Below are 24,759 nucleotides of genomic sequence, written 5' to 3'. Positions count from 1 at the left end.
GCTCAGAAAGACTTGATATGTGCCCCAAACTTCACATCTAATTGCAGGGACAAGAACTTAAATCAGCATCATCTTGGTAATTTCCTTCTGCACCAGATGGCCTGACCTGAAAGCTTTAGTCTGTGTTTCCCAAACAGTGATGTCCTGCAGGATGTTGCATGTAAACTAAGAAGGTTGGAATGTTGAGAAGGGATCACTTCTGTTTAAGTACAATCCGATTTTGTTGGGTTTACAATGTGCTGGGTGCTCTTTGAGTTGCTCTACCATCCATGTTGCATGTAGTCCAGCAACCAGGACTATTCCATAGATCGTGAAACTAAGCCTCAGCTTTGAAGAGATGGCTCAGTGTCATTCGGCTTCCAAGTGGCAGAGCTGTGGCATCAGAGTCCCTGTTCTTGTAGACTGCATGGCTTCCAAATAAGTTAGGGAAATGCTAAATGAAAGTTTCTTTACTGTAGGAATTTTCAAAGCTTTTAATATGAAAGGAAAACATATAGGAAGTAAAGGAAATTCACTTTCCAAATGGGTGTGAAGGAATCAGCCCTTGTAAGGACTGCTCAACCAAATAAAAACAGAACACATGTTTAAATGGAAGAAAACTGCAGTATTACCAAGAGTTCCAGGTTTACATTAGTGTGTCCGTGGTGGAAAAGCTTTTCTCGGCTTATTATCTTATTCACTAAAGTCTTTTTTTTAAAAATTGATTTGAGAGAGAGAGAGAGAGAGAAACATCAGTTTGTTGTTCCACTTATTTATGCATTCATTGGTTGATTCATGTATGTGCCTTTACCGGGGATCAAATCCACAGCCTTGGCGTAGCCAAACAAAGCTCTAACCAACTGAGCGACCTCGTCAGGGCTTTAATCACAAATGTCTTCTCTCCAGACATTAGTAACTTATAGGAAATGTTATAGGTATTATTTATTTGGAAGACAGACCTAAACAGATTGCTTTGATTTATCTCAGGGTGCAAAGTGTTTTGCGGATTGTGTTATTGACTGTGGAATGTGGTGTACTTATTCTGAATGACAGCAGGACAAAGTGTTAGTTTTGCTTCCATACGCATTATATCTCCAAGAGATGAATGTGAAGTGCTAGAATTCCCAAACTTACTGACAAAGACTATATGTTTATTGTCTGGAATGGCAAGAATGGCAGCTCATAGTTTTGTTAGTCAACTCTCCCCAATGATTCCTTGACATGCTGCTCTATCCAAAAATCTCACCTGAGGACCATTTTTGCTGATTTTCCTTCCTAACCATCTCATATGTCTTCCAATCTGTTTTCAAAGCACTGGTGCAGGCCTTTATTATAGCTTGATAACCACTTTTTCCTCCTCGAGTCCCTCTGACTTATTACTAGTTGACCTAGAATTTCAATTTCCTGAGTCAAGCCTAGAGTTTTTTATTCTTTGAAAGTCACAAAACATGGTGCACTTTGTTCAGTAAGTGGTAGGAACATTGTGAGCTCCAGAGTTGGACAATTCCGGATTCTGATCCTGATACCATCTGTGCCACAGTTTCCTCATCTGTAAAATAAGGATAGTAATGCCTGACCGGCAGCATTGGTTAAAATACTACATAATAACAACAAACCATCTTGGAGCATTTATAACGTGTTAGGATAAGCAGTTGCATGCATTGTCTTAGCTAAACCTCACAGCAGTCTATGAAGTACAATTATTATAATCATATTGCAGATGGGGAAACTGAGGCTTGGAGACTTAATTTGCTCAAGGTCACATAGCAAGCTGTCTGACTTCAGAGTCTTCACTGAACCACTACACAGTATTCTAGTATGTTTATTTCAAGCCTTTTACCATGCCTAGCATTAGCTACCTCCTTTCCCCCTTGACAGATCTGTTGTTACAAGCAGTACAGCCAGAAATTTTAAGCCTGGAAAAATATGTAGGAAAATATAAAGGGAGAATGCAAATTATCCATTTACTTGGAGATGATTTGCAAAAGTGTTCTACTGCAGACAGGCACCATTGAAAGGCCTTCAAGAAACCAGAGTGACTCTAGCCGGGGTTGCTCAGTGGTTAGAGTATCAGCCTGCAGACCAAAGGGTCTCTGGTTCGATTCCAGTCAAGGACTCGTACCTGGATTGCAGGTTCCCTGGCCAGGTCGGGGCGTGTGTGGGAGGCAACCAGTCAGTTTCTCTGTCTCTCTCTGTCTGTCTCTCTTTCTCCCTTCCACTCTCTCTGAAAAGCAGTGGAGAAAATATCCTCTGGTAAGGATTAAAAAAAATAAAGTCTATTTAAAAAAAAAAAAAGAAACCAGATTTGATTCTGTTTTTTTCAGCCTTCAGCTGTAGCTAGCACGTCTGGCCGTTCTGGGCTCATAGTGAACTGATATCCTTTGCAACCTATAATAGCCATACTGTCTGAAACAGTCTTTTGGGATCACCCAGAATAGCAGACCCCTTTGGAGTGTCCCCCAGAAAGAATCTCCCTACTCTTTTTGAGTCTCTAGCTATGTACTTCCCAGCCCTGGCACTACCCACCCCCCATCCTCCACCCCACTTCATATCTCTAAGGAAGATAAAAGGGATGGATGATTTGGCCATCAGGAAGGGTGGACAGTGGGAAATTCACTATAAGGTATAATATGAAAGAGGCCTGTATTAAGTTTAGTATAACATAGATGGGGAGGAATGGCTATAAGTGGTTGACAAAGATGCCCCAAAGGTCAGGCAGGATGTAGTCAAGGTAGTTTTGTGCTTGTCACTGGGGAGTGGAAATGGTAACATACGCTACAAAAAGAAGACTGGGCTGGCTTTGCCTCTTACATAACTAGTTTCATACTCACCTTTCTTGAAGGCAGTGATGGTGGTTTGGAAGTTATTTTTGAACCTCTTTAAATTTGAGCTCAGTCACTTGCCGAAGTGAAATGGCTGCATGAAGTCACCAGCTTATTAGTAGTAAAACTCACTAGAGGCTCTGGTTGGTAGTTAAATATTTGTTTTCTTAATGGGAAATAATTAGTGAATACAATTTGGAAGGCAGATTTTCTGAATATGACTTGTGGGATGTGGTGGTAGAATTATAAAATGCATCCTTGTATAACCAGTGCAAAAAAACTTCCCTCTTACGTGCCTGGTTAACAAATAGTATCTGGTAGAGGACATCTGGCCATCTTCTACCCTGGTTTGCTTTTTTTCCCAGGAAACCATCTTGTCTTGTTTCTCCAAAAGAAACTATTAATGAAGTATTTGTTAGATCTCACTTTTGTGCAACTGTTTGTATACCCACTTTGAGCCTGTTCTCTTCTAGTATTTATGAGTTTACTAATTCTGATAACTGCCTTTCAGGCTTGGCTCTTGGCACTGATTTTTTTTTTTTTTTAACTTTTATGTCTTCAAAGATCAGAGATTACCATATTTGAGGACTATTGAAATAGTATTTCAGTCTTGATTTTGAGTAGAATTTTTCAGAAAGAATTATTAAACTGTTTAGAAGTATAATACACTTGTGTGTCCAGAATTCCCAAGGCCACCCCTATGTCTGTAGATTGGCTAGAAAGACCCACAGGACTCAGCATATAGCTGTATTCAGGGCTAAGATTTATGACAGTGATGTAGTAAGGAGTCACAGCTGGATCACAAGGGAAAAAGACAGGCAGCATCTGGAGGAACCCATGTGCAGGCTTCCTACTTCACTCTCTCCTATGAAAGGTCACGCAGCATACTTTGCCCCCAGCAACAGAAATGCTGCAACATGTGTCCTGGGAAGCCCATTAGAGATTCATTACCCTAACTGGTCACCCTCTACTTAGCATCTACCAAAATTCTAGACTCCTAGAAGGAAGGCAGATGTTCAGCATAAACTACATTGTACAGTTAAGACACAGTGAGCCAGTCTTATCACTTAGGGAAATTTTATATCACAGTTTACCAGCCACACTCCAGATGCTAGCAGGGACCAGCCTTGTAAACATGCCTTTCTAAGGATAGCAGGCTCAGACCTGCTGTGTTAACTCTTTTCTGCACACTTAAAAGCAATATTGTGAATAACAAGATCCCTTTGAGATAGGCCTTTTTAAATAAAGTTCCTCTTAAGTTTCTGTTTTTAAAATTTTTCATTTTTCAATTACACTTGATGTACAATATTATATTAGTTTCAAGTGTACAACATAGTGATTAAATGCTTATATAATTTACAGTGTGATCAACCTGATAAGTCTAGTACCATCTGACACCATACATAGTTATTATAGTATTATTGACTATATTCCCTACACTGTACTTTACATCCCTCTGACTATTTTTATAATTGCTTTTTTGTAATTCTTAATCCCCTCACCTTTTTTACCTATCCCCACTACCCCCTCCCATCTGGCGACCATCAATTTGTTCTCTGTATCTATGAGTTTTGTTTGTTTATTTTATTTTTTACATTCCATATGTGAAATCATATGGTATTTGTCTTTCTCTGTCTGACTTATTTCACTTAGCTTAATACCCTCTAGGTCTGTCCATGTTGCCTCAAATGGCAAGATTTCTTTTCTTTCTTTTTTTTTTTTATCTTATTGATTTCAGAGAGAGGAAGGGGGAAGAGATCTTTTGTTTTTTTAAACTCTGTTTTGTTTATTTCTGCTCTGATCTTTATTATTTCCTTCCTTCTGCTCACTTTGGGATTTGTTTGTTCTTTTTCTAGTTCATTTAGGTGTAAGATTAGATTGTTGATTTGAGATTTTTTTTGTTTCTTGAGGTAGGCATATATTACTATGAATTTCCCTGTTAGTGCTGCTTTTGTTGTGTCCCATAGATTTTGGGTTGTTGTATTTTCATTCGTCTCAAGGTATCTTTTGATTTATTCCCTGATCTCGTTGTTAACCCATTCATTAATTGTTTAGTAGGATATTAGCTACCCTATGTCTTAGGGTGATTAGAGCCTTTAGTCCATTTACATTTAAAGTAATTATTGAATATAGCTATTGCCATTTTATTAATTTGTTTTTCTGATTGTTTTTGTAGTTCTCTGTTTTTTAGTTTTTTGTTTTCTTGCTCTCTTGTGTATTGACAACTCTGAAGTGTTGTGTTTGGATTCCTTTCTCTTTATTTTTTGTATATCTTCTGTAGATTTTTGATTTGTGGTTACCATGTGTTTCATATATATCTAGCTATATTTATAGCAGTCTATTTTAAGTTGGTGGTCACTTAATTTCAAATGTATCTTAAAAATCACTACAATTTTTGCTCACTCACTACACATTTATGTTTTTGTCATTTTTTAATTCTTCTGTGCATGTGTTTGTGTGTATCCCTTAATTTATTTTAATTACACATAATCTTCCCACTTTTACTTTTTAAACTTTGTATTAGCTTTATAGTTGACTGATCTACTGCTTTTATTGTTTGCCTTTGAGGATTTTTTCTTTCCTATATTTTTTTATTCGTATTTTTTATCTTTTCTTCTTAAAGAACTCCCTTTAACAATTCTTGTAGCCCAACCAGGCATGGCTTAGCGGTTGAGCATCGACCTAGGATCCAGGAGATCGGGGTTCGATTTCCAGTCAGGGTACATGCCTGGGTTGCGGGCTGCAGCCAATCAATGAGTCTCTCATCATTGATGTTTCTATCACCCTCTCCCTTCCTCTCTCTGAAATCAATAAAGATATATTTAAAAACAAAAAAACCCCCACAATTCTTGTAATACAGGTTTAATGGTGATAGAGAGAGAAACATCGATATGAGAGAGATACACATTGATTGGTTGCCTTCCACATACGCCCTGACCAGGGCAGGGATTGAACCTGCAACCCAGGCACATGCCCTTGACCAGAAATTGAACCTGTAACGCTTCAGTGTGTGGGCTGATGCTCTAACCACCAAGCAACACTGGCCAGGGTGAGTCCAGATGATTTTGAGAGTATGCTTATTAGATCTGGAGACAGTGAAACAAAGGAACGGCTTAGGATAGAAGAAGCAACAGGAGAGAGCCTAGACAGTGCACTGCTTTGGCCCTCTAGAAATGTTATAGGAAAGAAGTGAGCCATGCTGGCTGCATGGACTCACTGAGAAGTAAAAGTCGCAGTGATAGAAGTGAGCCAAGGTGGGGCTGCTGAAAAGTTAGAAAAAAAGAGAACTTTGGAGACAGGTTCAAGGGGTTAGCCCAGGATGAGCTGCTGCTGCCCATTCTTCCCCCTGTTTTCAAGTCTTTTGAGGACATTTAGATATTAGGACAAAGTAAAAGTTCATGCCCAAGAAAAGGAGGGGTGCAGGCATGCTCCAAGGAGAGCACATTGGGTTCTTTATTTTGAGGGTTCTTATCTGTTTCTTAAAGGTGGGAACCCTCGGGGAGGGTCTCAGCAGAATGTTCATCAGCTTTCCAGGTTCTTTAATATGCAGATGTGCCAAAATGAGCACATGGAGGGACCACGGTCATTTTCTGGTAAGCTTTACCTCTGTCCTGGATTTGTTTGGTTCTAATTGGGATTTTTTTATTTATTCCCTTGACTTCATCTGTCCTTGGGTTTGGCTGGCACAAATGGCACTAATTGAGTCTCTGTTATCTGTCACCCTGACTAGAGTGATTTAAGCTATTTATTCTCTGGTTTAGGAGGAGAGGTGGAAACTATTTGGTCTCAAGTGTCCTTGGTTGAGATCTTGTGATTTACTAGCTGGCTGTAAATTACTCAAATTGTTTGGCCCCATTTGTCTAACCATCTGCCTCAGTTTCCCTTTTCCCTCTTATCCTGCCTCAAGGTCAGCCTCCATTCATGCCAGGCTTGTGGCCACTTAATTGAAGCATGTTCTAAGCCAAGACTGGCCGCTGTTTATGTCATGCTTGGGGTCATCTGATGGGAATTACAATGAAAGTTGAGTCAGTCACCACTTGTGCTGGGCTTGGGGGCTGCTTAGCAAGAGGGCACACCAAAGCCAACTGCTGCTTGTCTGGGGTTTGTGGACCTTCTAGAGGTTTTAGGTAAGTCCACAGTACAAGTTGAGGCAGGCCACTTTTGTGGAAAAGATGCTGGAAGTGGTGGGCTGGGTGCACGAGTTGGGTGGGTCAGAGTCCCAGAATCACCAGGGTAGGACAAACAATGTTGGCCAGGTTAATGGAGACCTCAGATTTGGCACCTGACTGGGTGGGAGGAGAGTTCAACAAAGGGACTATGACCCCTGCCAGCACTTCCATGGGGGGAGAGCTATCCTGACCCCTAGTCGTCCTGCCCTCATCCTGAAGCTGGTCTGTTTAGTTCCTCCTCGTATGTCCCTGCTGCTTTTTGAGCTGCTGCCCCTGTGCGGGGGCTTAGAGTGAGCTCTTAGATCTGCAGCGCTCTTAGATCTCTGTCTCACTTAGACACAATCCCTGCTGGTTTTCACAGCTAGATGTTATGGGGACACCTTCCCAGCACTCATGTTCCGCCTGGGAGCTCGGTGTGGGGCTCTCACAACCAAGATATCCCTCCCAGTACTTAATTGCCACACCATGGGTGTGAGATCTACCTATTCTGCATCTCCACCCCTCCTGCCTGTGTCGTTGTAGCTTCTTTTGTCTATCCTTAGTTACAGGACTTCTGTTCAGCTAACTCTTCAGGTGGTTCTCAATGATGGTTATTCCATAATTTACTTGTAATTTTGATGTGGTCATGGGAGGAGGCAGTCATGCTTTTGCCTACTATCTTGACCAGACTCCTCTTAGGTTTCTAACAAAGAATACCTTAGTTTTTCAGACTCTGTGCTATTTCCTTCCTCCTTTCCTCCCCCCTTCCCTTCTCTTCCTTTCTTTACCTACAACAGACTTATAGCAAGTTACTGTACAGTCTCTGATCTAGAGGAAGCCAGGGTGTTGCCTGGGAAAAGCCTAGCTGAACACCTAGAAAAGACTCTATAGGGTATCACCCCCGTATAGTCACTTAAGTCTCAGGGTCCAGTTCTTACCTTTGTAGGCTCAGAAATTTGATTCTGTTGGTGTCCTTAAAGATGGTACATGTTAGCCAAATGCAGGAAAGACTGCCATAAAAACTATCATTTTCATCTTCCTGGGAGAAAAGAAACTGTCAGGTTCTAGTCAACGGTTTCTCTGCTTTTGGGGAGATGAAAAGGTGAAGAAAGAAGTATGCTTGGAGAGCAGGGAAGGATAGAAAGTCTTTAAGCCTTATGGCCTCCAGTTGAGGCAGCCTCCCACACCCATTGTAGGGGGCTGATGTGCAGCATAAATTGTTACTTGTATCCTCTAGCACCCTTTCTCTGGAAAGGGCAGTCTGGGTCTCTTAGGTCTTCCTGGCCTACCTTAGAGACCATTCCCTGCCTTCTGTTGTCAGTCCTTTATCCAGTTCCTGGCAGAACCATATAATGGTTAGATTTACACTTTCTGCATTCAGTGGCATTTAATAATTTTCTGATTGAGCCTTCCTGAAGTTATTCCCAGGCATTCTTCATTAGTGATCAGATGTTCCTGACTTTGTGTTAAGAGCACTAGCTTGCTTGGTTTAGGGGCCTCATACTGGAAAGTTTCATACCAGTGGCTGCCACCAGTGAATCGGTGGGGTTGGAGGAAGAAAAGAATCCTGGGCTTCACTCACACTAGACCATGAAGGGAGGTGGATTATTACAATTTAGTGCAGTGAAAGATGGGGTACAGTGTTTTACACAGGGGACACATGAACAAGGTCCGAGTGACAGGGAAGTCAGTTTTGGTGGGAAATGATTCAGGGCTATCTGGGAAGACCAGAGTTGGGGTCCCCTACCTGGCAATTAGATCTTCTATAAATCACATCTCTCTCAACCTCACCTTTTCTCTCTACATCATGGGCATAGTAATAATACTCCTCGGTATTGTTTGGATTAAATGAGATAAAGAAGTGAAAGTGCTGGAGTGTTGATAGTATTGTTCATCAGATCTTTTGGATTTTTTTCTCGTTTTATATATTTCTCATAATACACTTGTTTGGTGGCAGGGGTGAGGGAACATCTTGCCCCAAAATCTTTATTCAAGGGATATGTGAGTTATCCCTCTTTTTAAAAAAAGATAAATTGTCAAGATCATATAGGGTCAGAGCAGGAGGAAGGGGTCAAACAAGAATGGTTGTGAGTTGATAATGTGAAAGATGGTGCTGGTACATCTTGAGAGTTCATTCTACCATTCTGTTTACTTTTGTATATGTTTGCAGTTTTCCATAATGTTTTTGTTTTTTTTTTGTAATTTATCTTTATTACTGAGAGTATTACAGGTGTCCCATTTGATCCCCCAATTGACTCCCTCCACCTCGCTCCCGCTCCCTCGCTCCCACACCGCCTCCCAGGCCTTCACCCTGTTATTGTCTATTTCCATGGGTTATGCATATATGCATATAACTTCTTTGGTTAATCTCTTCCCATCCTCCACCCCCCTTCCCTCTTTCCTCTGAAATATCATCGTCTGTTGCATGCATCAGTGTCTCTGGATCTATTTAGTTCTTCAGATTCTTTTGTTCATTAGCTTCTTCGTAAAGAAGAGCCTTCAACATATCCTGTAGTGCTGGTCTGGTGGTGATGAACTCCTTTAGCTTTTTCTTATCTGTGAAGCTGTTTTATCTGACCTTCAGTTCTAAATGATAGCTTTGCTGGGTAGAGCAGTCTTGGTTATAGTTCCATGTTTTTCATCACTTTGAATATTTGCCACTCCCTTCTTGCCTGCAAAGTTTCTGTTGAGAAATCAGCTGATATTTGTATGGGTACTCCCTTGTAGGTAACTAACTGCTTTTCTCTTGCTGCTCTTAAGAATCTTTCTTTGTCTTTAACCTTTGGCATTTTAATTATGATGTGTCTTGCTGTGGGCCTCTTTGGGACCCTCTGTGCTTCCTGGACTTTTAAGTCTATTTCTTTCTCCAGGTAGGGGAAGTTTTCTGTAATTATTTTTTCAAATAGTTTTTCAATTTCTTGCTCTCTTTTTCCTTCTGGCACCCCAATAATACGAATGTTTGGCTGCTTGAAGTTGTCCCAGGGGATCCTTATACTATCTTCATATTTCTGGATTCTTTTTTCTTTTTGCTCTTCTGGTTGGGTGTTTTTTGTTTCTTCATGTTCCAAATCACTGATTTGATTCTTGGCGTCCTCTACTGTACTGTTGAAACCCTGTAAATTCTTTATTTCAGTTCATGTAGCCTTCATTTCAAATTGGTACTTATGTCATTGATTTTCTCAGTTGTTTTTGTAATACTCTTACTAATATGCTTGAGCATCCTTATAAACAAAATTCTGAACTCTGTATCTAGTAGCTTGCTTGGTTCTATTTCATTTAGTTCCTTTTCTAGAGATTTCTTCTGTTCTTTCCTTTGTGACATGTTTCTTTGCCTCCCCATTTTGGCTGCTTCCAGGTGTTTGTTTCTAGGTATTGGGTAGAGCTGCTATGTCTCCTGGAATTTGTAGAGTGGCTTTGTGTAGTAGGTGTCCTGTAGGGTCCAGTGGCTCAGCCTCCCCAGTCACCTGAGCTGGGCCTTCTAGGTGCTCCCCTGTGTGGGCTGTGTGCACTGTCCTGTTATAGTTGAGCCTTGGCTGCTGTTGGCGTCCCTGGGAGGAATTGACCCCTGGCCAATCGGCTGTGATGACCAGCTGCAACTACAGCCAAAGAGCTGCTGTGCTGGAGACACCCCTATGGAGCATGATTTACTTCAGTAGAGTTTGGTGTTCACCAAGTGCGCCCCTTGAGTGTCACTTGTGGCTGTGGTAGGGTTGTAATCCAGCATGGTCGAATCTGGGCACCAGGTGCACTGTCTCTGGGGCCTCCTGGGAGGTGCAAAGTCAACCTGTGTTAGTGCATTTCCCAGGGCCACCCAGCATGAGTTACACAGCAAACCATAGTTGGCTGCTACTTGTGCTGGGCTTGGCGTTGTCCAGAAGAGGCCAAGCTATGAACCAATGCAGGCTGCCGCTAGTGCCAGGCCTGGGGCCGCTTATCAAGCTGTATGGGGCCCGCTGCTGCTTGTTTGAGAGATTTTAGGAAAGTCCTAAGCATAAGGCTTGAGAGGTCACTTGCATAGAAAAGCCCCTGGAAATGGCCTGGATGAGCTGCAGGTGGGGAGGGGCCGGGCCTCTAGGAATCACCGGGGCGAGGCCAAAGGTGGGAGTCAGGTGCTGGTGATTCAAATACGGCGCCTGCCTGCCGGCTTTGTGGGGGAGGGCTCCCCAAAGCAGCAGTGGCCTCTGCCAGCTCTTCTTCCTGGGAGGAAGCTGCCCCTCCAGCTCTCACCCCAATTTCAGGCAGATTAGCTCCTCCCAAATATCCCAGGTCCTTTCAAGCTGCTGCCCGGCGCTGGGCTCGGAGGGAGCACGTCCGAGCGAGTCTGTGCGGGGGCCCTGTAAGAGGAGCTGCTGGGGCTCCTGCAGCCTGCACGATCCTCAGCAACAGTCCCACTAGTTTTCACAGCTGGAAGTTGTGGGGATTTCTCTTCCCGGCCCTGGAGCCCTGGCCTCGGGCCCCTCATTCCTCCAGGAAACCTCCACCGCCGAGATGTCCCTCCCGGGTTTAAGCAGCACCGGGTGTGGGCCCGTGGCTGCATCTCCACAATTCAGCCCCGATCCGCCCCTCCTACCAATCTCAATACTTCTTTAGTTCCCTGGTTATAGGGCTTCTGTTCAGCTAGATTTCAGGAGATTCTGATGGTCGTTCTGTATTTTAGTTGTAATTTTGATGTGGTTGCGGGAGGTGGCAGGTACAGCTGTTACCTATGCCGCCATCTTGTTTCCTGTCCTCCATAATGTTTTTTAAATAAGTTAAAAGATAGCTCATGGATAAAGCTTCTTTACAAAGCAACCTCATAATAAGCTTCTCACCTACATTTTCAGCCTTCTCCAATCTGTCTTCCATCCTATAGCTCAAGTGGCTTTTTCTGAAAACAAACAAAAAAAACACCTGGGAAGCGGTGTGTTGAATAAGAGTAAACAGTTTTCTTTACAACAGGACACTCATAGCTTTTCCTCTGCTACTGTCTGTTGTAAATCTCTAAGACAGACTAGACTGTGGTTTCCTAAGCTGACTTGACTGTGGGCCCTTTATCTCTTATTTTGAGCATGCATTCATCAATATTACAGCTGATACCAAGGTATCTTGGAGCACAATTAGGGTAATGATACTCCAGTCTCATCTCTCAACAGGCCTGTCCTTGCCCCACCACCACATCTCCCTTCCCTGCCTTTTTTCTTGCTGTCCTCTCTTCTGTCACATACTCCTCTCGCCAACTGGCACCCCCTCCGTTGTGCAGACTCAGCTTAGGCATGGCCTCCACTGGGACATTGCCCTCTATTGTCCCTCAGCACTCTGCATACATGTGGTAAGGCATAGGTCACTCTTGTAACTGTCAGTTTGTCAGTATTCTTTACTAGACTTTAATAAGAGCTGAACTTTGGGGGGTACCTACGTGTGATAGGTACTGTACGGAGCATTTTATGTATTTTTTTAACCATATCACCAGTATTGAATGGTATTTATAATTTTTAAAATCTAAAACAGCCATTTATTATTACAAAATCAGTTTATGTTTATGGTAGAAATGTTAGAAAGTACAGATCAGCAAAAATAAGAAAATGAAAATACCATAAACCTTACCATCACAGATTGCCACTGTTAACATGCTATTACACTGTAATGTGCCAGAAAACTTACAGCCTGAAAGAGTTCTTATTAATGTTGTAAATATATTGTGTTTATTGAGCTCTGTTTATAGTATATCATTGGACTGTGGATTTCTACTAATTAGTTTAAGAAGCAAATATTCATGTGAGATAATTCTAAGAATTGTCTTTCAACAATAGTACATAAGATTAATAGTGTTTTATTTAAAAAAATAAAATAATAAAAAAAGATCAATAATGTTTTTTTCCTTAAAATGTTTAATAATATTTTCTCTCCATTTTGAAGCCTGTGAGACCCATGGGTGAACTAAAGTATATTTTTTTATATCAAGTTAGGTTAAGTATCTTTTTATAATGTTTTGTTGTTTTGTGTTAAGGGGCCATTTAAAACTAACAGTTCGGTATTTGAATTTTTCTAACAACCTTGTGGCAGCCTTTTGTATCCCTGGTCCATTATACAGGATGGGGCAAAAGTAGGTTTATAGTTGTCTGTGAAGCACAGAGTTTATTTTTGTATTATTATTTATTAATTACTGTATTATTTTCCATACAAACAACTGTAAATCTACTTTTGCCCCATCCTGTATACCCATGGATTAATTTCTATCAGGCATTCTCACATTACTTCCATTTTTTTTTTTCCATGGGAGTCTTCACATGTAATGGTCTGAGCCAGTTCAAGTCATTTACATTTAAGAGGTTTTATCCAATGAGTCCTTTCATGTGTTCAAAAGAAATTGGGATAACTGAAAACTCCCAAATGCTGAAATTTTAAATGGTCTCTCTTCAGTGTGCATTGTCATGTCTTCAAAAAGTTGTGTGATAAATGAAAGTTTTTCCATGTTCCTTACATTCATAGGGTTTCTCTCCAATATGAGTTATTTCATGTGTTTGTAAGGAACTGGGACCTCTGTAGGCTTTACCACATTTTTTTTACATTCAAAGGGTTTCTCTCCAGTGAGATTTCTTCTGTTTTTGAAGATCACTGGGATGCCTAAATGCTTCACTATATTTTTTATTTATATGGTTTCTCTCCACTGTGATTCATGTGTTTGAAACCTTTGATAATATCTGAAGCCTTTCCCACATTCCTTACATTCATAAGGTTTCTCTCCAGTATGAATTATTTTGTGTCTTTTTAAGGAAATGTGATCTCTGTAGGCTAAAACCACATCCCTTATATTCATAGGGTTCTTGCCTGTGACTCACCTTTGGGGTGTTGGTAGGACACTACAATATATGTAGGCTTTACCACATTGTTGACATTCATAAGGCTTTCTGCAGCATGAGTTCTTTCATGTATTCAAAGAGAACTGAAGAAAAGGAAATGCTAGTACACTGCTGGTGGGAATGCAGATTGGTGCAGCCACTATGGAACACAGTATGAAAATTTACTCAAAAAGTTAAAAATGGAACTACCATTTGACCCAGTGATCCCACTTCTAGGAATATATCCTAAGAAGCCCAAGGCACCAATCAGAAAGAATATATGCACCCCTGTGTTCGTAGCAGTGTTATTTACAATAGCTTAGATCTGGAAACAGTCCAAATGCCCATCACTAGATGAGTGGATAAAAAAACTGTGGTACATTTACACAGTGGAATACTACGCAGCTGTAAAAAAGAATTTCTTACCCTTTGAGACAGTATGGGTGGACCTGGAGATTATTATGCTGAGTGAAATAAGCCAGTCAGAAAAACACAAATATCACATGATCTCACTTATAAGTGGAATCTAATGAACATAATAAACTGATGAACAAAATAGATCCAGAGACATGGAACAAACCGACATCTCGGGGAAGTGGGAGGAGGATTAACCAGAGAACTCACATACATATATGCATAACCAATGGACACAGACAGTAGTGTGATGAAGGCTGGGGGAGGGGGGGCAGGATCTGGGAGGAAGAGGGTAAGCGGGGGAATTCGGGGACATCTGTAATAGTATCAACAATAAAATAGAATTTAAAGAAAAAGGAAACCAACTCTCCAGCCCTCCCACACGCCCTCAGCTAAATGGTCTTGCTCTGGGTTAGCAACCCTATGTAACAGTGATTTCTAGGGCTGTCTGTGGTTTATCACTCTCATCGCCGAAGCCGTTTCAGTCTGCTATATCAACTGTGAACCCTTCCCCTGTTCAAAGTATATTCATGGAGGCACTGTTATGTAGGTATCAGTATAGCAGGTCTCAGGGAGATGCCAAGTAAAGGGAAAGCATAGGCTATATGCTTGAAGCTGTTTAAGTCCAATCTAGTCCAATAGGGAAATTAGTAAGGACCTCTTTGCCCTGCACATTATGTTAGATGCCCCCAAGGACACAGATTTGTAGGGGATTGGATAAGAGATTATTTATGACGTTAAAATACTGATCTTTAAAAAGAGAGAAGACTGAGAAACTGAAGGCTTTACTACATTTTTTACATTCGTAGGGTTTCTCATGTGTGAGTCCTTTCATGTGTTTGAAAACTTTGATGATATCTATAGACTTTTCCACATTGTTTACATTGATAGAGTTTCTCTCCAGTATGGGTTCTTTCATGTATTTGAGGTGAAATTGAAGAACTAATGGTTTTCCCACATTCCTTACATGTATAGGTTTTTTCCTCTTTTGTGATTTCTTTCTTGTTTTTGAAAACACTGGAGATAACTGAGGATTTTCCCACATATGCTGCATTTATATGGCTTCTCTCCATAACTCTGGTACTCACGGCTTGTGTCCAGTTTGACATCTGATGTGCATATTATGGGATGAATAATGCATAAAGACTTTTGCACACCCACTATATTCCCATGGTTTTACTCTAGAAGAGTGTTTTTGCTCAGGTTGAAATTTGGAATGAAGCCGAAGTTTTCTTTACATTGACTATCCTCTTTCCTGTCACAGATTCTACCATATGATTTCTTAGTTTTCTGCCCTGGTTTTTGTATTAATCTTTAATGTCGTGCTCTTCCTGTTTTTTTCCTACTGAGGCCAGGTTCCTGAAGTTTTCTCCCATCACATCTCTATAGAGTTCCTTATATGAAGGATCCTGTAAAGCCCACCCCTCCAGAGTGAATTTCACAGCTGCATCTTCAAAGGCCACTAAGTCCACTTCTAGGTTTCCTGGGCCTCCCTGAATCCTTCCTATACATATCACAGCAGGAGAGACACTGTGGCACAGCAACTAGGACCGTGAAGGGCAAGCAGCAAGCATCCTCCCAGCATGATTTGTTAAAAAGACTGTTCTTTTCCCCCATTGAATTACCTTGACACCTTTATTAGGAGTCAGTTTATCATGAATGTGTGATTCTGTTTGCCGGCTCCTCAAAAGCTTCTGTCAGCCTCCTTGAACTCCACACTCTGACTCTTTAGCTCAGCAGTCCTGCTGTTCTTTATTTGGGGTTCCCCTCCCTACACCAAGGTCCAGAATATGCCTCCAGGCAGAAAGTCAAGCTGAACATGGGGCTCACCTCCCTTGTTTCTCTTCTCTCAAGGACCAGTATTATGTTGCCTTTTTCCATGTCCGAAAGCTGCTGTTTGATGTATTTTGTTCTGTTTTCTAGCTTTTTATTTTGAAGGGCAAGTTCCATACTCCTTCATAGCTAGAAGCAAAAATCTGTTCCCCTCCCTCCGTCCCTCCCTCCCTCCTTCCGTGCTATTGCTATGTCTTCAAGCTTTCTGAGATTGTGTGTGTGTGTGTGTGTGTGTGTGTGTGTGTGTGTGTGTGTATCTTTTGGTGCTATACTATCTTATTTGATCCTCACCACAACCCAGTAAAGTAGGTAGTGTGATTTTCATTTTATAGATAAAGATAGTGAGGCCCAGGGAAGCTGATTTTGTGACTTGCTCAAAGGTGGCAGGCTGGATCTTGGGCCCAGATCTCTCTTTTTTGTTTTTTTAAATATATCTTTATTGATTTCAGAGAGAGGAAAAGAGAGAGAGAGATAGAAACATCAATGATGAGAGAGTCATCGATTGGCTGCCTCCTGCACGCCCCCGACTGGGGATCGAGCCCACAACCCGGGCATGTGCCCTGACCAGGAATCGAACCCCGATCGCCTGGATCCTAGGTTGATGCTCAACCGCTGAGCCACGCCTGGCTGGGCCCAGATCTCTTTGATTCCATTATAACCATACCCTGTAAGTTCCCTCAAATCAAGAGGCTATATCTTAAAATAGAAATTTATGGGGTCATTTTTCTTTCAGAAAAGCTGTCATTGAATCAGTTGTGGTGCATCTAAAAATCAGTGTGTCTTAGAATCAATGAAATATATCTCTAGTGCTAAATAGAGCCTTGATACATAATTTATGCATAATATTTGTATACTAGATTACAAAGTACAGCGATTTTATACAGCAAAGTGTGCTTCTAAAAGTTTGATGCCTCTGCTTGTCTCTTCAGGTATTTTATGCATGGCGTGTGTCGGGAAGGAAACCAATGCCTGTTCTCACATGACTTGGCAAACAGCAAGCCATCCACCATCTGCAAGTATTATCAGAAGGGCTACTGCGCCTATGGAACTCGTTGCAGGCAAGAACTCTGCCACTGCTCCGAACTGTTACACTGAGTTGAATACTATAGGGGATTCGGATCCTTCATTTGGAGCATGGGTGTTGAGGGGAAAATTTAAATTTAAAAGTAATCTGACAATACAAGAAGTATAGCAAATGATTTTGAAACCTCAGTTTTGGTACCCAAAAACTAATTTTTCAGAATCACTTTTCAGGCCTTATTCTTATGAGTCTCTAGTTATAAATTTGCACTCATAGTATATATAAGATTTTATATCTTGCTTTTTCCCCACATTTAACACGTCATAAGTTTTTTCCTATGCTGCTCTTTATATAATGTTACATATTGTTAACATTACAACTAAAATGAGCCTGGGAAACGTGAGAAAAGAACACTGGTACTTCAAGACCGAAGTGAGTAACCATAATTTTATTAACTATGCCTCCATTAAAAATTTAAGTGGCTTCCAGTTTTTTGCTGTGAGTACCCCTACAGTGAGCATTCATGTGCGTAGAGTCTTCCTTTTTATCACTGACATCTGTACGCAATTTTGTAACTTCTAAACAAGGAAATATTCCAAAAACCTGCTTCTGTCCTTTTATAATGAATAGCTGCTGTGCTCTTTCCTGGATTGCAAAGCTCCCTTCAGTCCTTCCTCTGGCTGCCTAGGGGATAATGGAAGTTGGCCCACCTTGCCCTACTCCTGCCAGTGAGTGCCCCAGAGAGAGAGCCCAGGAAAGGCTGGTCTCCAGCTGTTACATTGGCCATTATTAACATTGTGGGGGCCCCTGCCTAAAAGAACACTGGATTGGATGTCAGATTTCATTTCAACATCTGTCTGGAATTTTCAGGGTTTCTTTGTGTGGTCTGGGGCAGTATGTCTGTGCCACTCAAGTCCTACAAGGACACTTAAGTATAGGAGGTAGACAGCAGTGTACCACTCAGTCTGAGTTGCCAGGCAGTTCTTACTTATTGATGAGCCTTTTATCAATTAAAATATGGGGAAAGATTGTTTCACTCTCTACCTCCGCAAATGGAGCTCAAGGAAGGACTTTCCATGTCTGGGTAATGTGGGAGACATGTGCTTGTAGTGTGTCCATAATACATCTGTTGTGTGTTTTGTTTAGATATGATCACACAAGGCCCTCTGCTGCAGCTGGTGGTGCTGTGGGCTCCGTGCCCCACAGCGTGCCTTCCCCGGGCTTCCACAGTCCTCACCCTCCTTCCGACCTCACTGCACCCATTGTGAAAACTAACTTACACGAGCCTGGGAAACGTGAGAAAAGAACATTGGTACTTAGAGACCGAAGTGAGTGAGCAGAATCCTTTTGTTTCCTCTTTTTGAAAAGCAGTCTTGTCTCGTTTTTCATGTTCTTTCTGGTCTTCTCTTGACAAGAGGGTTGATAACCTAATACCCCACCAACCTATCTGAATGTAGAGACACCAGATCTGTCCTGAAAATGGGCTTCATTTTCCTGCAGAGTATTTGGATGGTGCATTTGGTCTTGTGCCCAAGTCTGGACTGAGCCCCAAGTTTTTTAGTGGCTCTTTTTCAGTGTGTAACTGCCATCTGCATAGGGTGGTTGCTCAGTTCTGAGAAGCACCAGACTGTTCATTTCAAAGCTACATATTTTGATAAAGAGCATATATCACTGTTTTACTTCTAGGTCAGTTCATAGTCTAAGTTCTTATACTGAGCCAGTGTTTTCCATTTTAGGTTGTACCTTTGGTAATAAGAATAGCATGTTGGGGTTTGGGGAGTGGTCTGTACCCTGGAAAAGGATTTGGGGAGGAAGAAGGCTACAAATCATAAAAGTTGTTTTTGTTGGCTGGTCCTTAGAAGGTGAACGGATTTCTAGTTCTCGGAATTGTGGGAAATAAGATAGGCAGATACCACCCTAAGCAACGAGTAATTGATCCAGTTAAATAAGGCCCCTCTAAAAGGCAGAAGTGTGTGTGATCGGAAGGGAAGGGCTCTAGGTGTGAGAAGGGGAGGCCATAGGACAATTTAACACTGACCTCAGGACCCCAAGACTCACTCCAGATTTTCATTAATTCTAGTTCACTTTTTTTTTTTAATTTTTAAAAATATATCTTTATTGATTTCAGAGAGAGGAAAGGAGAGGGGGAGAGAGAGATAGAAACATCAATGATGAGTCATTGATCGGCTGCCTGCTGCACACCCCCGACTGGGGATTGAGCCTGCAACCCAGGCAGGTGCCCCGACCGGGAATTGACCCCCGATTGCCTGGATCCTGGGTCGATGCTCAGCCACTGAGCCATACCCGGCCGGGCTCTAGTTCACTTTAAAATGATAGGTAACTTTACTGGTATAAAGGAAACCACTGTATTCTATTGACCACATTCTAAATTCCTTTTGACTGTATATATGTATGAATATATATATATATATATATGGATGGATATATATATACACACACACACATACTGATATACATATTTTAGTATTAACAGGTCCAAATGTTGACATTTTCATACTTGCTATTTTTAAATAGCAACTTTAGTGTTCTTTTGTATAAGTATATCATGGTCTGTTGTTGCTATTTCCCTATGTTGCTAATTATATTTTTAAGTTAATGTCACTATGAACATTTTTGCCGTTCCTTTTATTTTTCCCTCTTGGCCCGTTTCTTCCTATATGTTCCCAAGAGTGAAATTCCTGAGGTCAGAGTTGCTTAATCTGTTAGGTTTTGACTAGCAGTTTACTAGAGTGGTTGGGCCAGTTTTCATTTATGTGTGTGCTGTGTGTTTTGTATTAAGATCTCTCTGGCATGGCTGAAGAAAAGGCTTGCCCAAGTGTGGTGAGTAATCCTGGAGGCAATGACGCCCAGAGTAGCCCAGAGATGAAGCCGAATTCCTACCTAGATGCAATAAGGAGTGGTCTTGATTACTTAGAAGCCAGCAGCTCCTACAGCAGCGAGCAGCAGCTGTGCCCCTATGCAGCCGCCGGGGAGTGCCGATTTGGGGATGCTTGTGTCTACCTGCATGGGGAGATGTGTGAAATCTGTAGGTTACAAGTCCTGCACCCCTTCGACCCAGAACAAAGGAAAGCTCACGAGAAGGTACAAGCCTTTGTATGAACTTGTTTTAAGAAATTTGAAATGCACTAAGTGACAAAATTGTTGGTATTTCTGCAAGTATGTGTCTGCCAATAATACCTATATTATGTACCTGGAATATTTATACCCTTTTTTCCTATTGTCATTTGACAGTTCTTTTTTTGTGTGCAATGTTTTTGTGTGTGTTTTTAAATAATATCTTTATTGATTTCAGAGAGAGAAGAAAGGAGAGAGAGAGAGAGAAACATCAATGATGAGAGAATCTTGATGGAGAGCCTCCTGCACACCCTCCCAGTGGGAATGGAGCCTGCAGCCCGGTCATGTGCCCTGACCTGGATCCTAGCTCGATGCTCAACCACTGAGCCACGCCCAGCTGGGCTGACAATTCTTGATTATTTAGAATAAAAGAAAAAGAGACATCAGAAACATAAAGCTATGCAAAGTTCAGAGAATAAATCTAGCTCGGGAGCCTAGTGTGTATGTATGTCTGTCACACACATAACATACACACCCTTTCTAGGTTTCCATATCATTGTGGCTGCAATCTAGCCAGGCTGAGTTCTGGAGAATTTGAGGACCCCAAATCATAGAATCTGAGGAGCCAAGTGTTGGAAAGGGCCTTTCCGGTCATTAGGTCCCAGTGTTTAGGAGGCACTGCCTCAGAGTGGGCCCTATGCTTGGTTCAGGGCTCTGAAGATGGGTAAGAGAGCAGGGGAGGAGCCCAAGGCTGCAGTGTAGAACCCATGAGGAGCAGCTCCTGGTATGTGGAGGTGGAGTCTGCCACCCTCCATTGTTTTCCTAGGGGAGTATTCAGGTGAGCACAGAATTAGAGCTTTCTTCTTCACTCAGGTGTGCTGAGGTCTTTGTGCTCTGCATGCTGACTTATCTCACATCTGTGTCCACTATGAGTTCCCAAGGGCAGAGCCGAGGTCTTTGTATTCTTTTCATTGACTCTAATCCCTGGTACACAGTACTGTACATCACCTGCTTACTGAGTAAGTGAATTCATTAAATAATTTGTTCTCTTGAGAAGTGGTGCTGCTTACCTCTGACTCTGGACTGCCAGCCTGATGTTTCAAGTTAAGGATTATTCGGCATTTCTGGTATCAGTGTGGTTCAGAGTGGGGAAAGCTGGTACCTAGAGGAGCCAGGAGATCAGGGTCCCAGTTCTTGTGAACTTTGTGGTCCCACAGTGGTCTTCTAACCTTTTGGGACCTCCTCTGTCTCAGCTCTAAATTGGAGGAGACCATATCATGCTAGGAACACAAGGGGCTGGGCCTGTAATGGCTTTTAATAAAGTCCTTTTTGTGGTCTGAGAAAGCTTTGTGTCCTGAATCCAGGGATTGCTGGGCCCTGCCTAAAGCAGTCACGGTCTGTGTTCCTTCCTGATCTTGGTTGTGGCAGTGTGGCTGGCAGCTGCTGCCAGCTCTCGGCGCTACCCAGCAGCCCAGAACCTAAGGTTTTCCTCCTCCCTCTCGGTACTTCAGATCTGCATGTCAACATTTGAACACGAGATGGAAAAGGCCTTCGCCTTCCAAGCAAGTCAGGACAAAGTGTGCAGTATCTGCATGGAAGTGATCCTCGAGAAGGCGTCTGCTTCTGAGAGGAGATTTGGGATTCTCTCCAACTGCAATCACACATACTGCTTGTCCTGCATCCGACAGTGGAGGTGTGCTAAGCAATTTGAGAACCCAATCATTAAGTAAGTACAGCAAGGAGTCTTAGCTGTAGAAGCGGGGTGGGGTGGGGGGGGGGTTTGATTTGGAACCTTTCATCTGCTCTTAATCCCTCCCTTGTCTTCCAGAGGTGTTTCAGTGCAGAGGATAAGTTAAGTTGTGAGTGCTGGCCCCTTGGTGTGTGAACTTGGGCACATCACTACCCTTCCTGAGCCCAAGTACCTTTTCCTTTGACATATGGTAACAATTCCTGCCAAGCTTCAGGGTATTGGAGGGACACTCAGCAGGGATCATTTGTGTGAGGTTAATGGCAATGGCCTGTTTGACTCCAGTACTAACAGTTACAGGTGGCTGCCCTTAGGCTGATTGCTTATTCCCCTTTTTAAGCTTTATTTTCTATCTGTAAAATAGGGTAATTTGATGATTAAATGGACTAATGCACATAAAACATTTCACATGTCTGGCAAACGGGATGTGCTCCATGGAGCCAACACAGTTCTCCCCCCCTCAGGCTGTACTGAGATATAATTGACATATAACAACACAGGATTCTTACATTCTACAGTAGGACAGGGTAGGGGGAAGAGCTAACTCATATTGAGAAGTCACTGCATGCTGTGAACTGTTTTAGAAACCCTTCACACACATTAACTTACACTTCTCTCAGAGACCCTACGATCCGCATTTTACAGAGAAGGAAGCTGAGGTATGATGAGATCAAATAACTTGCCTAAAGTTACACATTTGTGAGGTAAAATAACAGCTTTATTGAGATAAAAGTGTACAACTTAGTGGTTTTTAGTGTATCCACAGTTTGTACAACCATTACTACAATCTGATTTTAGAGTATTTTTATTATCTCAAAAAGAAACCTCTATTTGCAGTCATTGCTCATCTCTCCCTACTTCCAGCCCCTGGCAACCACTAGTTTACCTTCTATCCTATGGATTTGTCTTACACATTTCAAATAAGTGGAATCTTCCAGTATTTCGCCTTTTTATGTCTGGCTAAATTTTATACTTAGCATGGTGGTTTTGGAGTTCAGCCGTGTTATGGCATGTACCAGTGCTGCATTGTTTTTTATGGCCAAATACCGCATTGTATGGATGTCCACATTTTGTTTATTCATCAGGTGATAGGCATTGGGCTGCTTCCACCTTCTGGTTATTGTCAGTGGTGCTGCTGTAAATATTCATGTACAAGTTTTTTTGTCATGTTTTCATTTCTCTTGGGTAGATACCTAGGAGTAGAGTTGTTGGATCATATGGTAGCTCTACATCTAATATTTTCAGAAACTGCCGGACTGTTTTCCAAAGTGTCTGAATCATTTTACATTCCCACCAGCAGTGCATGAAGATTCCAGTTTTCCCACATGCACATTAACACTTGTTATTGTTTTTATTTCTGATTTTAGCCATTCTAGTAGGTGTGAAATGATATTGTATTGTAGCTTAGATTTACATTTCTGATAACCAGTGATTATTGTGCCTCTTTTTCTATGCTTTGTGGCCATTTTGGAGAAATGCCTACTCAAATCCTTTGCCACTTTAAAATTGAGTGGTCTTTTTATTGTTGTGTAAAACATGTTTTTAATAGTAAATATATTGGTTGGGAAACATCTGGAATGGTCATGCATTTGAGCAAGGGGTTTAGTGGTATATTGTGCACAGGATTTGTAACTTAATCTGTTCCATACTAACCTGATTCTTATTTCAGGTCTTGTCCAGAATGCCGTGTGATATCAGAGTTTGTAATTCCAAGTGTGTATTGGGTAGAAGATCAGAATAAAAAGAACGAGTTGATTGAAGCTTTCAAACAGGGAATGGGGTAAGTGCTTTGAGTTTGGGCATGATCCTGATACCTGCCTTGGCTCTTGTTTTGGTCTTTGCCGTCAACTGCAGAGCCTCCCCTTCCCACTGGGAATGTGGTCTTGGGGGCTGAGGCCACTCAGCTCTTTTCTTAGGCATCATGTTGGACTTTGAAAATGCAGAGATGAGCGGAGCCATGGTGCAGTGGACTTGTTTGTTTCTAAGCTGAGCACTAGCTCCTAGAAATCCTGTTTCTGGTGCTGAGGTTGACTTGTTATCTGTTCATTCTTTCAACAGATACCAATTAAAGATCTATATGATAGGCCTTTTCTAGTTGCTTGCGATACAGCATGAAACAAATCACACAGCTGATATTTTAGTGAAGGAAAATAAGAATAATAAGCAAAAAAAGACATAAGGAAAAAATATGTTAAATGGTGAGCAAGGGCTCGGGAGGGAAATATGCCTAGAAATGGGGGACAGGAAATGAGGGGGTTGCATTTTTAGTGTGGGAGACCCAAGAGTGTCTCAGTGTGGTGACATTTGAGCAAAGACTTAGAGAAGATGAGGCAACAAGCCGTGATGTGAGTGAGAACATTATTCTAGATGGAGGAGATAGTCACTTGCAAAGATTCTGAGGCTGAAGCATGTGCACCTTGTTTGAAGAACAGCAAGGAGTGGCTGGGTGAGAGGAGCAAATTGGAGAGAATACTGGAAACAAGGCAGGGGTCAGGGGTACTGGGGCAGGAGGAGGGGCAGATTGTATAGGGCTTTGTAGGTCATTGGGTGGACTAGGCTTTTCATTCTGAATGAGATAGGAGTGATATGAACTGATTGATATTCAGAAGAGTGATATGAACTGATTGATATTCTGAAAGGATCAATCTGGTGGATCCATTGAGAATATATTGAAAAAGGAGGCACAGGTGGAAATAGGAAGACTAGTTAGGCTATTATAATAATCCAGGCAAGATATGACAGGGCAGTAGGTGTGGAGGTGATGAGAGGTGGTTGGATTCTGGATATGTTTAGAATTGCTGATGTGTTGGATATGGCACAAGTGTGAGAGCAGAGAGCCTGAGGATCCAAATTTCACTTCAGCATTCTTTGCTGCACTTCATATTTGTTGGCCACTTTCTTC

At 41.9% G+C, this 24,759-nt stretch overlaps 1 protein-coding gene and 1 pseudogene across 1 annotated transcript in view; one reads left to right on the top strand and one right to left on the bottom strand.

Moving 5' to 3' along the window:
• MKRN2 (makorin ring finger protein 2) overlaps nt 1-24,759 on the top strand; it is a 35,613-nt gene that overhangs the window by 1,978 nt on the left and 8,876 nt on the right. The window contains exons 2-6 of the mRNA XM_016209908.2: nt 16,944-17,072; nt 18,182-18,363; nt 19,836-20,137; nt 21,622-21,836; nt 23,527-23,637. Of these exons, the coding sequence (XP_016065394.1) occupies nt 16,944-17,072; nt 18,182-18,363; nt 19,836-20,137; nt 21,622-21,836; nt 23,527-23,637 (939 nt within the window). The remainder of the gene's footprint in view (nt 1-16,943; nt 17,073-18,181; nt 18,364-19,835; nt 20,138-21,621; nt 21,837-23,526; nt 23,638-24,759) is intronic.
• On the bottom strand, nt 14,861-16,062 carry LOC148091440 (zinc finger protein 627-like; annotated as a pseudogene).

Source organism: Miniopterus natalensis, chromosome 15, assembly GCF_054644295.1.
Source record: "Miniopterus natalensis isolate mMinNat1 chromosome 15, mMinNat1.hap1, whole genome shotgun sequence".
Classification (NCBI taxonomy): Eukaryota; Metazoa; Chordata; class Mammalia; order Chiroptera; family Miniopteridae; genus Miniopterus; species Miniopterus natalensis.
This window is presented reverse-complemented; position numbering and strand designations above follow the sequence as displayed.